At 43.6% G+C, this 14,519-nt stretch overlaps 1 protein-coding gene across 1 annotated transcript; it reads left to right on the top strand.

Moving 5' to 3' along the window:
- The first annotated feature begins 622 nt into the window (after positions 1-622).
- Positions 623-9,183, top strand: LOC136398465 (uncharacterized protein C2orf78-like). Its single transcript, XM_066372709.1, has 5 exons — positions 623-709; positions 1,088-1,096; positions 4,958-5,717; positions 7,172-8,673; positions 8,809-9,183. The coding sequence occupies exons 1-5, from the start codon at positions 623-625 to the stop codon at positions 9,181-9,183; spliced, it is 2,733 nt and encodes a 910-aa protein (XP_066228806.1).
- Positions 9,184-14,519: the final 5,336 nt, after the last annotated feature.

Below are 14,519 nucleotides of genomic sequence, written 5' to 3'. Positions count from 1 at the left end.
ACTTGCTTTTTAACTACTTCACAGAAAGAACTCCTGAATCCCCTTCCTTTTCTCCTCAAAGGTTGCTGTCAAATCACTTAAGCTGGACTGATGTAATTTCAGGACAAATATAATTGTGCAACCTACCTGTCCCATTTCTTTCTCTCTACAGAAACTAACAATATACTATATATAATGAAAGATATGTATGTTAGATGCTATATCATAGAGAATATAAGTAACTACTAGTTAATTTTGTTAATGAATGTCATTAAGAAATAGTGAGGGAACAAAGAAAAGAAAGAAATAGTGAGACTATTTCCCTAACAAAAGAGCCCTGGGAACATGAGATGATCACACGTGTCTTGTTGACGATCACATCAGTGCCCAGGGCTCAGCGATAAAGGTGTAGGCTCAGTTCCCCTATCGCTCCTTCCGTCCAATCCTGTTTTCTTGTTGGCAATCCGACCAATCTATTGGCTCTCTCAGCCCTTTTAACTGCCTGCTTTGTGACATCATTCTCCACCAAACCTATCACCATCTGACAGAACCTTGGAGTTTCCATGGATTTGTAAATACAGTTAGATCATCGCAACTGACCAGTGGCCAGTAAACAGTGACCAGTGACCTTCGTACTGGACACATGCGCTCTTTGGCTCTAGCCAGTCAGACATCAAGTATTGTCTCCTCATCCGTTGAATCTATTGCTGATATATCCTCTTCTTATTATGTCAGGTAACGAATAAAACTTACTAAAGATATGATTAGATAATTTTTCCCCCTATATTGAAGAGTAGTGTAAACAAGATAATATACAATAATAGTGGAAAGTAGTAATCTAGAAATTGGAAAAACTGATTTCAGTTTTGATTTTGACATTTACTGGCTATGTGACCATGGACAAGTCAATGACTCTCACAAAAGTTGTTTTTCCCTCATCTATTAATCACTGGGTAAGATAGGCTGTTCTCGCTAATCCCTAACTTTTCTAACACAGCGTCTTAAAAGAGCACCTATGTAGAAAATGAAATCAACACTTCTTGACATGTTTTAAGAGAAGCAGAGAGAAAACTGGCATGGTGGAGAGAAGTAGCACTATATATCCCAGATGTCTCATGTGTAATCATCTCCCATGATTAATGTTTCAACGTCAGTGTTTTCAGTGTAGTGCTGTTCAAACTATAATATTCACCTAATTTTGAAGTTATCTATCCAAACTAGGTGAGAAGAGAAAACAGGGAGAGAAGATGGAGCATAATGGGCTATATAGAGGCAAGTATTTAAATGTAAGAAACTTGAGGATTGTGTTCATCAGCACAGGGCAATGGGCACCAGGAGGGAGGGAAGCAGCAGAATGAAGGAGGGGAAGCTGAACGGATGAAGAAGAGCGCTTGGAGTAGAAAAGGTGGTTGGAACGGAATGTAGAGGGGGAACCAAAGATGTTCAATTGTAGCAGAAGAAGAGTGTAGAGTCTAATCTGCTCTTTGGACAGCACAACTAAGTTGATTTTAACAAATGCTTACATGAATAAAATAGACAAGAAAGGAAGGCCAGAATAGGGTATCACTAGGCAAAGCAGCTGAACCAAAAAACATAGACAGTTGTTTGTGTTTGTCTATTGCCTTTCTGAAAACTGGCACTTGGCACTTTGAAGCATAAACATTTAAAAGTATGTTTTAGAAATGATGTCTCCAATAAACAGGAAACTCACAAAGCTGGCTATCTAGGGGCTGGATGAAACAGAATTTCAGTGTTGCACTTCGTTCCGATTTTTAAATGATGTCAATGCTCTGTCTGTTAAAAATAAGATTAAGATTTTTTTAACAGTGCGTGTCCTAACTTGAATCAGAAAGACTGATTCCTGTGTGTGATAAGTATGCTTTAAATCAAAGCTGCTGTTCATCGTCACAGGTATTTTCTTCCACACACACAACAGACCGATAAACCACCACCATGTCTTTAGATCTTAGCTACCTAAGAAGAAAAAGAAACCGTCAATTCCCACACCTCTCATTTCACATTTATCTAAACCAAATTTACGGTGTCCCCTGTGGATCCCCACATTTATTTTTTAATTTGGATTCTGGTGGTAATGTTTTCTAAGGTTTTGGGTATGACACTTTCCTGGATCTTAAAGATAATTATAATCTATGTTTTAAGAAAACCTTAAAAACTTCCATGCCCATGCTCAGCTGATTAAAGCATAGTTTCGAAGCGCAGAGGTTACTATTGCGATCCTTGGTGTGGGCACACACAGGATCACATTAATGATCTTATCTCTCACTGTTTTTCTCCTTTCCTTTCTCTCTAAAAATCAATAAACTAAACATTAGCCCCATTTGGGGCTAATGCTCGAATCAATCGAGATCGTTTTAGCACCTGCGGCTGATGCTCTAACAAACGAGCCATCCTCAGTTCCCAGGTCAACGCTGGAATCAACGGAGCCACTGGCTGTGGGAGGGGAAGAGAGAGAGAAGGGGCTGAGGGAGGAGGAAGAAAAGCAGATGGCCACTTGTCCCATGTGCCCTGACTGGGAATCTAACCCAGGACATCCATATGCTGAACTGACACTCCAGCCACTGAGCCAGCCAGCCAGGGCAAGATATCTATATAGATTTCTAATAGACTTAAGATCTGTTCTTTGCTCAATAATATAAAGAAATATATGAATGAGCACCTTCATGGAATTCCTTTACACTTCATTTGCTTCTTGCTTTATACCAGTGTTTCTTTCATTTTTTCCCCATGTTTAAATTTTATTTAGAAAATCAACTTCAACACAGTAACATTGATCAATAAGAGTAAATAGGCTGCAGGTAAACATTTCTATAGCATATGAACTGTTGATTATGTTTTATACCCATCACCCAAATCAAATCATTTTTTATCATCTATTTGTCCCTCTTTACACCCTTCCTCCACCGCCTCCCTCGTCCCCCTCACCCATGTTCCCTCCCCTGGTAACCACTTCACTTTGATCTATGTATGTTCATGAGTCTCAGTTTTATATCCCATCTTTGTGTGAAATCATACAGTTCTCAGCTTTTTCTGATGTACTTATTTCATTCAGGATAATGTTCTCAAGGTCCATCCATATTGTCATAAATGTCACTATGTCATCATTTCTTATGGCTGAGTAGTATTCCATTGTATATATGTAGCACATCATCTTTATGCGGTCCTCTATCAAGGGACACTTTGGCTGTTTCCATGTCTTGGCCACTGTGAATAATGCTGTGATGAACATGGGTGTGTATGTGTCTTTACAAAACAATGTTTTTTAGTTTTGGGGTCAGATACCCAAGACAGGGATTGCTGAGTCATATGGAAATTCTATGCCTAATTATTTGAGGAACCACCATACTTTCTTCCATAACGGTTGTACTAATTTGCGTTCCCACCAGCAGTGAATGAGGGTTCCTTTCCTTCTACAATTTCTCCGACGTTTGCTATTACCTGTCTTGTTAATAATAGCCAATCCAACAGGTGGTATCTCATTATAGTTTGGATTTGCATTTCTCGAATAGCTGGTGAAGGTGAGTATCATTTCATATATCTATTGACCAATTGTATGGCCGCTTGGAAGAGCTGTCCATTCAGGTCCTCTCCCCTTTTTTTAATTGCATAGTGTGCTTGTTTGTTTCAGAGCTTTGTGACTTCTTTATATATTTAGAATAGTCACCCCGTATAAGAGTCGTTGTTTGTAACTATACCAGATTTGAAGAAAATATTTGTCTATAGGCAGTGGAACTACCTGCACATCTACATTTATTACATTTTGCTGCTCGCTATTTAGTTTTTACCGATATTTATCTTTTTCTGTCTGTACGTAATAGCTATGAATTCTTTCAAAATCACCCGCCACTGTGGTGATTTTTGGTTAATAGTAGTTACTAAAATAGGAGAGGCATGTCCACTTATGTAATATTGCAACTATAATACAATTTCACTTATTAGTAAATGTATTATGATTAGATGCTTGCTTTATGCTTGAGTTTTCATTCATAGTTTGAATACTTTTTAGTTCTGTGATACGTTTTTCATGACTTTTCTCTTTGTCTTTCCAGAACTTATAACTTTACCCATATAAATCGTATGTAATATATCACTTATTGATATGAATCATTATGTAATTACTTTCATAACTACTTCACAGATAAGTACCAAAAGCTAACTAGTTTAAATAACATTTTTCTTTCAAAAGCACTTCTTGAGAAACTAAATCTCAGATAGGCATTATGAGGTAGGATCAGAAACCAGGTCTGAAAAGAGTAAGAATGACCCATGACCAACTGGACTAAGCTATACCTGTATTTTAGTGAGTGGCATGTGGTCTCTGCAGGCAAAATGAGACACTGAAGATTACAAGGGTACTACCTACACTGTTTTCTAGGCACAAGAAAAGCACCTGTATTCTAAGTTCTATTGTTCCAAGCTTTTCGCCGTGTAGTGCTCAGAGCAGTCTTGAAAAGGAAGTTGGGATCCTTCTGTTATGTAACCTGCTGATAATACTAACATAATTCAGAACATGAGGAGTCTATCTGATATGTCTGAGACTCCGTTTCCTCACTCACATAGTGAGACTGTGAAAACAGACGCTCTCCAAGGACCCCGGGCTCTCAATGCTTCGCCTCTAGGAAAGAGCAGATACATCAATCCCTAATGCAGGCTCAATAGAGCGACAGATAGGGCAGCAAGTGACTGCATCTACCCTAGAGAACAGTGTAGGAACCACACCACTTGGGTCTTCTGCACATTTCTGCCCACGTTGGGAGACAGAAGTGAATACAGAAGAGCAGCAAACAGCTCTGGCACTCACTCCCATCACAAACTGTTTCATTTTTGATATCTCAGTGAGGACTGCCATTGGAGGCTTTGTGATAGCAACAATCTTAAGATAATGCCATACTTCAAACATAGTGAGAATTTATCAATCCCACTGATTTTTTTTTCCATCATGCTCTTCTTCCCCACAGAGACTTTCCAAAATCCACCTTTACTTGGAACCTCCAATTCTCTGCAGATCTCTCTTCCTGTAGTGAGCAATGCAGCCTCCCTAACAGGAAGTGTCTCCAATTTCTCTGGGGTCTCTGCTCCAGCGGGCAGTTCAGCATGGCTACTGCCATCAGCCTCCGGCCCCTCTTTCCAGCCACTCATGGGAAGTGCCCACCTTTACCAGCATTCTAGCACAACTATGCTGTCTGGAGTTGCTGGCCAGAGGCAGGTCTCCACTTCAGCTGCTTCCTATGCTGGTCCTTTTGAGTGGGCTCTCCCAGGAGGCACTGAGATGAAGTCATCATCACTCAGAGACTTCACTGTTTCTGTCGCTGAGCAGGCCACAGCTGTGTCCTCCACGGCCATGGCATCCCAGTGTCTTAAAACTCCAGATGCCAATAACATGGTTCCCCTGTATCCACCACTTTATCCCAGCTTCATCCGGGGGGCACCGCCTCAGATACCAAATCAGGGACACAGCCTGTCAGTCCCCTACCAGGAAGGAAGTCACATGTATTACTATAATCAAGGCACAGTGGGGTCCCTGCTCTCTGGAGAACCGGGCACCTACCTGCAATCCCATGGCTCCGTGTTTTACACACAGAGCAGGGCCTCTGCCCCTCAACCACATGTGCTCATGGTACTAAAGGAGGCTCAGCCCATAAATGTGATACCATCAGCCTCTACCTCTGCAATCTGCACCTCTGCGTCTGCTCAACCCATCATAGACACAAGTTTGCAAGGTGAGTACAACCAACAAGATGGAAGAAGTCAGCATTCAAAACCAGGATCATTCTGAGCTGGCAACTTGTGAGTACACATACAGGTACAATTTCTGTCCTGTGCCTTTAATAACTGTTACCGTCAGTCAGTGCTCTCAAACCTCAGACGCTTTGTTAGCTGAGGACAGCTGATAGAGGAGGGAAGGGGGGACACTGTAATGGCCACGTATGCTCTATGTATGAGAACCCCAAGAGCATACCAAGAGATGGCACACTTTTCATGGCCCTCTTGGATTAGACTGCTATACTGTACACTGTAATGAAATTCCTTCCCTGATTTATTGCTTTTGTCTCATTGGAAGGCACTTCAGATGTCTTATTTTGATAGTAGCAGCTTAAATTTTTCTTTTCTTTTTTAAAAATTTTATTGTATTGATTTTAAGGAGAGAGGAAAGAAAAGGGGGAGAGAGAGACCGACAGACAGAAACATCAATCTGTTTCTGTATGTGCCCTGGCTGGAAATCGAACCGGTAACCTTAGCGGGTTGAGACGATGCTCTAACCAAATGAGCTTTCGGGCCAGGGCAAAAGTTTTCTTACTTTTATGCCAGGAGTCCACTCTTTGTGTTCCAAGATCTTGTCCATAGCAAGCATGCTAACAGTCTGTCCTTGCTTATAGATTTCATTAGGATTAGCTCCCTTCCCTCTCCTACTCTGTGGTGTGAAGTGTTCTTGTTCATTCAGGAGAGTGAAAGAATGAAAAGGGTTCCCTATGAGGAAGCTAGGCCTGCAAAACATTTTAAATATCACCTTTACTTTTTGTTGTTAATTACAAAAACCCTGTGAATTATAAAGAAAATCAAGGAACAAGGACATCTAAAGGTGACCAGTAAGAACTAGAACACTTGCCTCCTATCTCTTTTTTTTTTTTTTTTTCATTTTTCTGAAGCTGGAAACGGGGGAGAGACAGTCAGACAGACTCCCGCATGCGCCCGACCGGGATCCACCCGGCACGCCCACCATGGGGCGACGCTCTGCCCACCAGGGGGCGATGCTCTGCCCATCCTGGGCGTCGCCATATTGCGACCAGAGCCACTCTAGCACCTGGGGCAGAGGCCACAGAGCCATCCCCAGCGCCCGGGCCATCTTTGCTCCAATGGAGCCTTGGCTGCGGGAGGGGAAGAGAGAGACAGAGAGGAAAGTGCGGCGGACGGGTGGAGAAGCAAATGGGCGCTTCTCCTGTGTGCCCTGGCCGGGAATCGAACCCGGGTCCTCCGCACGCTAGGCCGACGCTCTACCGCTGAGCCAACCGGCCAGGGCCACCTCCTATCTCTTAGTGTAGGGCACTCTCTGATCCCTAACAGGGACTAGTAGAAATGTTCTTCCCATTGTTGGAAGGGTACAAGAGCTGCACTGGTGATAGAGGGAGCATCGCACTTACCAACACTGACTGACTTCTCCTTGATTCCTTCGTAGTGATGGAGACATCCCTGGGGATGGAGTCTTCCCTGGGACTGCCACCTCCAAGCCAAACATTTTGTCTACCACCAACTCCAGAACTGCCCACGTCCTGCAGTAATAAAAATATACAGACACCTGAGAATAACCCACCATCCGAGCCAGGGGACATTTCAAAGGTTACTCCAGTCTATACTCCTAGTGATTTTCTAGCAATGCCTCCAGCTCCATGCCAAGAACAAAAAAAGAAGAAGAATTCTGATGATATTAAATCCAAGCCAACAGAAAACCAAGATCCTCCACTGCTCCCTTTAGAAATCCCAGATATGCACCAGCTCCTGGCCTGCGTTGATTCCTTTGGCCAAGAGGAGCACCTGGGCTGTGAAAGCACTGGGCTGGAAAACGATAGCTTGAGTCTGGTGGACCAACAGACAATTGAACATGGGACTGAGCCTGATTATGGTTTGGCAGACAGCGCTGCACTGGTGGAGGATATTTACCTTCCACAGCTGTTAAGTTCCTTGGATGATGATCAATCTGAATTCCCCATAGTGGGCAAAACCGTAGACACCAGAGACATCCAGTTCAATGAATTGCAGAGAAGGTCAAGTGTCACACAGACTCTCTCTGTTCAAGCCAGGAGGAACAAACGTACAGCCTCTGAGCCTAACAATGATGCTCCCAAGGCCAAAATCCAGCCTGAGAGACCTGACTGTGTGCTCGTGGGAGAAGTGGGGATGTGCAAGGCTGCAGCCAGTGATGGGGCTCCTGTGAACACGGCCAAGGATTCCAACAGGAAACCTCAGAAACGGGCATCCAGCAGGCACAGCAAACGTAATGGCCAGGAGCAGGAAAAGGCAAAAAGAACCAAGGAAAAGAACTCGAAAAAAGCTGAAGACTGCAATCAAGCACGGAAAAAGGTCAAGGCACAAGAGAAGCCAACCATTCCCAAGATGACGCGGAGGAGAAATCAACCTGAGATGATCCAAGAGACCTTCAGAAAGCCTCGAAGCTCCCTAGCTATGCACATGCTGGAGTCTGTGCAGGTGTTTCATGCTCTGGGGAAGAAGCTTGATAAGAAAACGCAACTCTCTTCCTCCAGGGCCTTGGGAAACTCAAGCAACCCCAAAGGCCACCAGCCAGCCCCAACTATCAAACGATGCCCGGATACCCCACATGAGGCCAAAAGTCCTGAGAAAACGCCTGCCAAACCACAGAAGCCAGTTGGCAGTGCTGAAATAGAAAGTTCATCACCACCTCAGTACGAGCTGCCACCTCCTGGCAAGGTCAGGTTGGTACCTTTGGTGTTTCCAACTGTGGACAAGCCTCGTGCTCGACCTGTTCCTCGCAGGCCACAGTGTCTGGCATCACATCGGCCAGCTGGGGATGACCCTGCCCGGCCTGGTTCTATCTCCACTCCGTCTACTGCAGTCAATTCCTCCGGGCCGAATCCTGTACCTTTGACAGGTCCTGCCAGACCTGCTGTGCCAATTTCTACCTACCCAGCCCAACCAGATTTGGCCAATACTGCCTGCCATGGTTCTAATTCAGCTCAGCCCACTGCAGTTGGTTCATCGCAGCCGACTCCTGCATCTTTGGCAGCTGCTGCCAGACCGGCTGGGCCAACTTTGACCGACTTAGCCCAGCCAGGCCAGACCAACCCTACCAGGTCTAGTGTCCCTCAGTCTGCCTCTTCTAGGCCTGCACCCTACAGAATATCATCTTGCACATCGTTCCAGAGGGACCCTGTTCACACTGCTGTGACCAAGCTCCAGACCCCACTCAAGCCTCAGAACCAGTATCTACTCGAAGACTTTGCTCTACAACCAAAAGCATGGAAGAAACCTGATATTCGTGGGCCAGTCATATCAACGCCCATCGCAGACTGGCAGAGGCCAGAGCGGGAGGCCATGAAGAGGAAGGCTCAACTTGAGCGTGAGAATGTTGCCCATAATTCCCCCTTGGGGAAATATCTCATTGCCAGGGAAGAGGAAATGGAAATTTCTCTCTCCTACGGGTATGCAAGATAAGACACTCAAGAACTGTTGGTGCCACTTTGTATATCAGCTGTTTTTTTTATATAGATAGTTCTAAATTTCTCTTTTCTGATGTATTTTAAAACTTAATAAAGTTAAATAAAGTAAAAGCTGTGACATCTTAGGACAAGCGATGCAGGCCACCAGCCATGAAAACTGAAGACATCCAGTACATGGCTGGAGGAAAAATAGATAAACAACCTTTAGAAATGTAGCAATATTTTCCACAGAACTTTATGTACCCAACATCCAGGAAGCCCTACCCTAGAGACTTAGCCAAGGACAAGGTCAGCTAATCGCACCTCTCTCGCCCTTGTAAACGCTGCTTGCTTGTTCAGCCTAGGTAGCCACCCTATAAAAAGGAGCCATTTTAGAAGCTCAGGGCTGCGGTGTTCCCTTGCGTGGGTTGCCTGCAGTCCCTGCGCAGGTTTGCAATAAAACTTATAAAATTTACTTTGGGTGTGCTGTGGTCTGTCTCCTGGATGTAAGAATAGCATTAGTAGATGAGTAATGAAAGAGCCGCTTGACTTTTGAAATGCTGTTACTTGTAATTTTTCTTTGGTGGGAGTGGGAATAAAAGGCTCCCTGAGAATAAAGAATTGCAAGTTGGAAGGTTGAATAATGCACAGGGGGTAAGAACAGAGGAAAAAGTAAGATTATCCATGGCCGAAGTCCAAAAGAGAGATAAGTTACCAGTTTATGGAGAAGCAAGCGAGGGGGGTAATGTATCAGATGAAGCAGGGGATGAGGTTAGGTGTAAAAGGATAAACACTGGACAGAGTTGAAGATGGCATAGAAAGAGTCCAAGGCGACCAGGAGAAGGGTAAAAGGTGTCTCGTGAAGGCGGGCCTTATGATTCATTAGCACCAGACAATTATCTCAGAAAACAGTCAGGACACATTTCCAAAAGGTTTGGGTTACCTTATCCATGTGATTGTCATTGGGGAAGGTGAGTACAAATCAGGGGAATCTACCTACAGTAACCTGGGGGCCAGTGACTAAGGTCGGGGACCTAGGCAGGGGAACTGCTGCAGCAGTAGGAGGCCCACCCAAACAGGGTTGGGATCACAATCACCATTTACTCAGCACCTACGCAGCAGGCCCTCTAATGCACTCCTTCAGCTACCCTCACAACACGCATGGCCAGCATCACTGCGTCTCTTTACTCATGCGGGTCAGCAATGGGCTTAGGTCACATTGCATGTGGTGAAAGAAAGCCTCAATTTGAGGCCAGTCTCCAAAGTCCTTAGTATTTACTAGTTCCTGTAGGTGTCCAATCGGACTTTCAGAGCACAGCATCCAGAAGTTGTTGGTGCATGAGATCAACGTTTAGGAGATGTCTAGATATTAACTTGAGAGGCAGACAGGGCCACTACCCTGACCCGGGCTGCATGTGCCACCTTGTCTAAATTCCCCCATCAACTGAAGCCCACATAAATATCTGCTAGAAGCATCCATTTCCACCTGGGAAAAGCAATAGGCATAAATGTACACTGGGTCTCCACTTGTTCTGCCATAGGATGCAGGTGTCAGATCTGATACCCTCCTTGGGAGGCCTCTGCCAGGCAGCAGGAGGAAGTTAGTGTGAGCAATAGTGGGGGTGGGGCATGAAACAGAATGGAATAGGAAAGGGTATAGATGAAAATCATCACCAAATGAATGTGGGTAATTTGCATTTAAAATATTTTAATTGATATATAATTTACATAATATAAAATTCATTTTTAACTGTCCCTTCAGTGACATTTAGTACATTCACAAGCTTGTGCAAACATCAGCATTATCTAACCCAGTGTTAGTCAACCTGGTCCCTACCACCCACCTTTGGGCGTTTCAGCTTTCATGGTGTGCAGCAGCAAAGCAACCAAAGTATAAATAAAAAGATAGATTTAACTATAATAAGTTGTTTTATAAAAATTTTTTCTGCCAAACTTAGCAAAAATCCGACATAAAGTACTTGGTAAGTAATTATTATGATATGCTTTAACTTGCTGTAACTCTGCTTTATAAATTTTATAAAGTTACTTCCTTACTTTATAAATTGTCATTACTGTGGAACCAGGGGTGGTTAGAAAATTTTACTACTAACGGAGATACAAAAGTGGGCGGTAGGTATAAAAACGTTGACTATTCCTGATCTAACCCATAATGTTTCCATCAGCCCAGAAAGAAAGCCCCTTAACCATTAGCTCTCACTATACTTCTTTCTCCTTCCAGCCTCTGGCGACAACTTATCCGCTGTCTGTCTAGATGGATATGTCTTTTCTGGAGATTTCATATTTATATATATGAAGGAATACAATGTGTGACCATTTTGTCTGGCTTCTTTCAATTACCATGTAGAAAAGTTACCCATGTTATAGCATGTGTCAGTACTGTACTTTCTATGACTGTATATTCTGTTGAATTGATCTACCACTTTATCCATTCATCAGTTGACAGACATTTAGTTGTTTCTACCAGTAAATTACATTTATCAAGAGTTTATTCTGTGCCACGCAGCATCAAGCTAACATACTCATCCCATTTCACAGATAAGGAGATAGGCTTGAAGAGTGTCAAGGGTTTGCCCAAGATTAAGAGTTAGCTATTGGGGGAGCTGCGGTCTAAACTCAGTTAGTTGAACTTCAAAGGTAATAGATTCACATGATAGAATTTTACAAAGCTGCCAGAGGGTATTCAGTAAAAATTTACCCTTTACCTGAAGTTCCCAACCACTAATTTCCGTTCTCCCTTAGAGTCACTTCATTTGCCATGGTGTAGGTCCTGCCAGAAAATTACTTAAAATCCAACATATGTATACCACCATTTATTGATGAATATGTTTCACTACTATTTTTTAATTTTTTTTTAAATTAAGTGAGAGCAGGGGAGGCAGAGAGAGACTCCAGCATGCACTCTAACCAGGACTCACCCTGTAACCCTGTCTGTTGCCAATGATTTGACCAAGAAGGGCGTTGTTCCATTGCTTAGCAACCAAGCTATTTTTAGTGCCTAAGGCTGAAGCCACGGTGCCATCTTGAAGACAGGGTTGGCAAATCCCTCTAACCCATCAAGCCATGGCTGCAGGAGGGAGATGGAAAGGGGAGAGAGAGAATAGGGGGATGGGTGAAGAAGCAGATGGTAGCTTCTCCATTAAACCCATGACATCCATATGCTGGGCAGATGCTCTACTACTGATCTACTACTGGCAAGCACCATTCTCTGCTGGGAACAACTCTGCCTCGGGGGGCAGTCCCGGCACAGGGACCCAACACAGTGATTGAGGTTTATCCTTATTATTAGACAGCCTAAAGGGTTAACTCCTCCCAAGACATGGCCAAAAGCATTCAAGACTAAATTGCAACAGCACGTGCACAAAACCCACAAGAAACATTCCTGGAACAATGTGCTCAGGTGATCAGAAGACAGCACCACTGAGCCCACCAAGACATCAACTTCATAAACCCATCATAACAAGTCTGGGAGCCATAGCTGCTCTACCTAATACACAGAGACAAAATGGGGAGACAAAGAAACATACCTCACATAAAAGAACAAGAGAAATCCTGAGAAAAAGAATTAAATAAAATAGAACTAATCAAAATATCAGAAGTAGGGCTTAAAAGAGTAGTTATAAGGATGCTCAAAGACCTCAGGGGAAGAATAGGTGATCTCAGTGAGAACTTAAACAAAGAAACACTAAATCTTAAAAAGGACATAAAAAACATAAAAAGAAGCCAATCAGAAATAAAGAACACAGGATCTGAAACAAAAAATACACTAGAAGGAATCAGTAGCAGGTTAGATGAAGCAGAGAATTGAATCAGCTATTTATCGACAAGATGACAGTAAGCACCCTAGCAGAGCATCCAAAAAAAAAAAAAATTAAAACAAAGAAAGTCTGCCTGACCAGGCGGTGGCAGAGTGGATACAGCATCGGATTGGGACATGGAGTATCCTGATTCGAAACGCAGAGGTCACCGACTTGAGCGTGGGCTTATCTGGTTTGAGCAAGGCTCACCAGCTTGAGCCCAAGGCCGCTGGCTTGAGCAAGGGGTCACTTGATCTGCTTCCCCACCCCCCGTGAAGGCACATATGAGAAAGTAATCAATGAACAACTATGGTGCTCCAACGAAGAATTGATGTTTCTCATCTATCTCTTCCTGTCTGTATGTCCCTATCTGTCCCTCTCTCTGTCTCTGTCACACACACACACACACACAAAAGAAAGTAAAGAAAAACACTAAAGAACGTCAAAGGGATCTTTATAACATCATCAAGTGTAATAACATCCATACCATGGCAGTACCAGAAAAAGAAGGAATGAGGAGGGGATCAAAACCTGTTTGAAGAAATAATGACTGTAAACTTCCTTAACCTGGTGTAGGAAAATGTCACACAAATTCAGGAAACACAGAATTGCAATTAACAAAAATGTAAAAGCCTTGGCTGTTGGCTCAGTGAATAAAGTGTTGGTCCAAGTCCAGACATTATAGTTCGATTCTCAGTTTGGACACACCTGAGAAGCGACAATTAGCATCTCTTCCCCTCTCTCTTCCCTTTCTCTCTCTCTTTCCCCTCAGAGCCAGTAGCTCAATCGCTTTGAGAGTTGTCCCTGGGTGCTGAAGATAGCTCAGTTGCTCTGATCGCTAGCCTCAGGCAATGAGGATAGCTTGGTTGGTTTAAGCATCAGCCCCAGACATGGGTTGCCGGTAGATCTCAGTTGGGGTACATGTGGGAGTTTATCTATCTCCCCTCCTTTCACTAAAAAATAAATCAATAAAAAATAAATAAAGATGAATAAAGAGACCCACACTTCAGAGGCCCAGGTCAGAGGCTCAATGAATAGAGTGTTGGCCTGGTGTATAGATGTCCCAGGTTCAATTCCTGGTCAGGGCATACAGGAGAAAGACCATCTGCTTCTCCCCTCTCCCTCTTCCCCTTCTCTCCTTCTTCCCCTCTGGCAGCCAGTGGCTCAATAGGTGCGAGCATGGCCCAAGGCGCTGAGGATAGTTCAGTTAGTCACAGCTCGTCAGCCTCAAATAGCTCAGTACTTGAGCAGCAACTCCAGGTGGGGTTGCTGGGTGGATTTCATTTGGGGCAATTGCAACAGTCAACTTCACTATCTCCCTACTCCTTACCCCAAAAATAAAAATAAACACATCATAATTGCAATGGCAAAGGATAAAGACAAAGAGAATCATAAAAGCAGCAAGAAGGACAAAGTTAGTTACCTACAGTGGAGCTCTCATAAGTCTGTCGGGTGATTTCTCAACAGAAACAAACTCTTCATACCTGAAGGGATTGGCAAAAAATAGTCAAAGCGATGAAAATCAAGTACCTATAAC

Source organism: Saccopteryx leptura, chromosome 3 (genome assembly GCF_036850995.1).
Source record: "Saccopteryx leptura isolate mSacLep1 chromosome 3, mSacLep1_pri_phased_curated, whole genome shotgun sequence".
NCBI classification, from domain to species: Eukaryota; Metazoa; Chordata; class Mammalia; order Chiroptera; family Emballonuridae; genus Saccopteryx; species Saccopteryx leptura.
The sequence above is the reverse complement of the archived record's forward strand: the minus strand, read 5'-3'. Positions and strand labels throughout refer to the sequence as shown.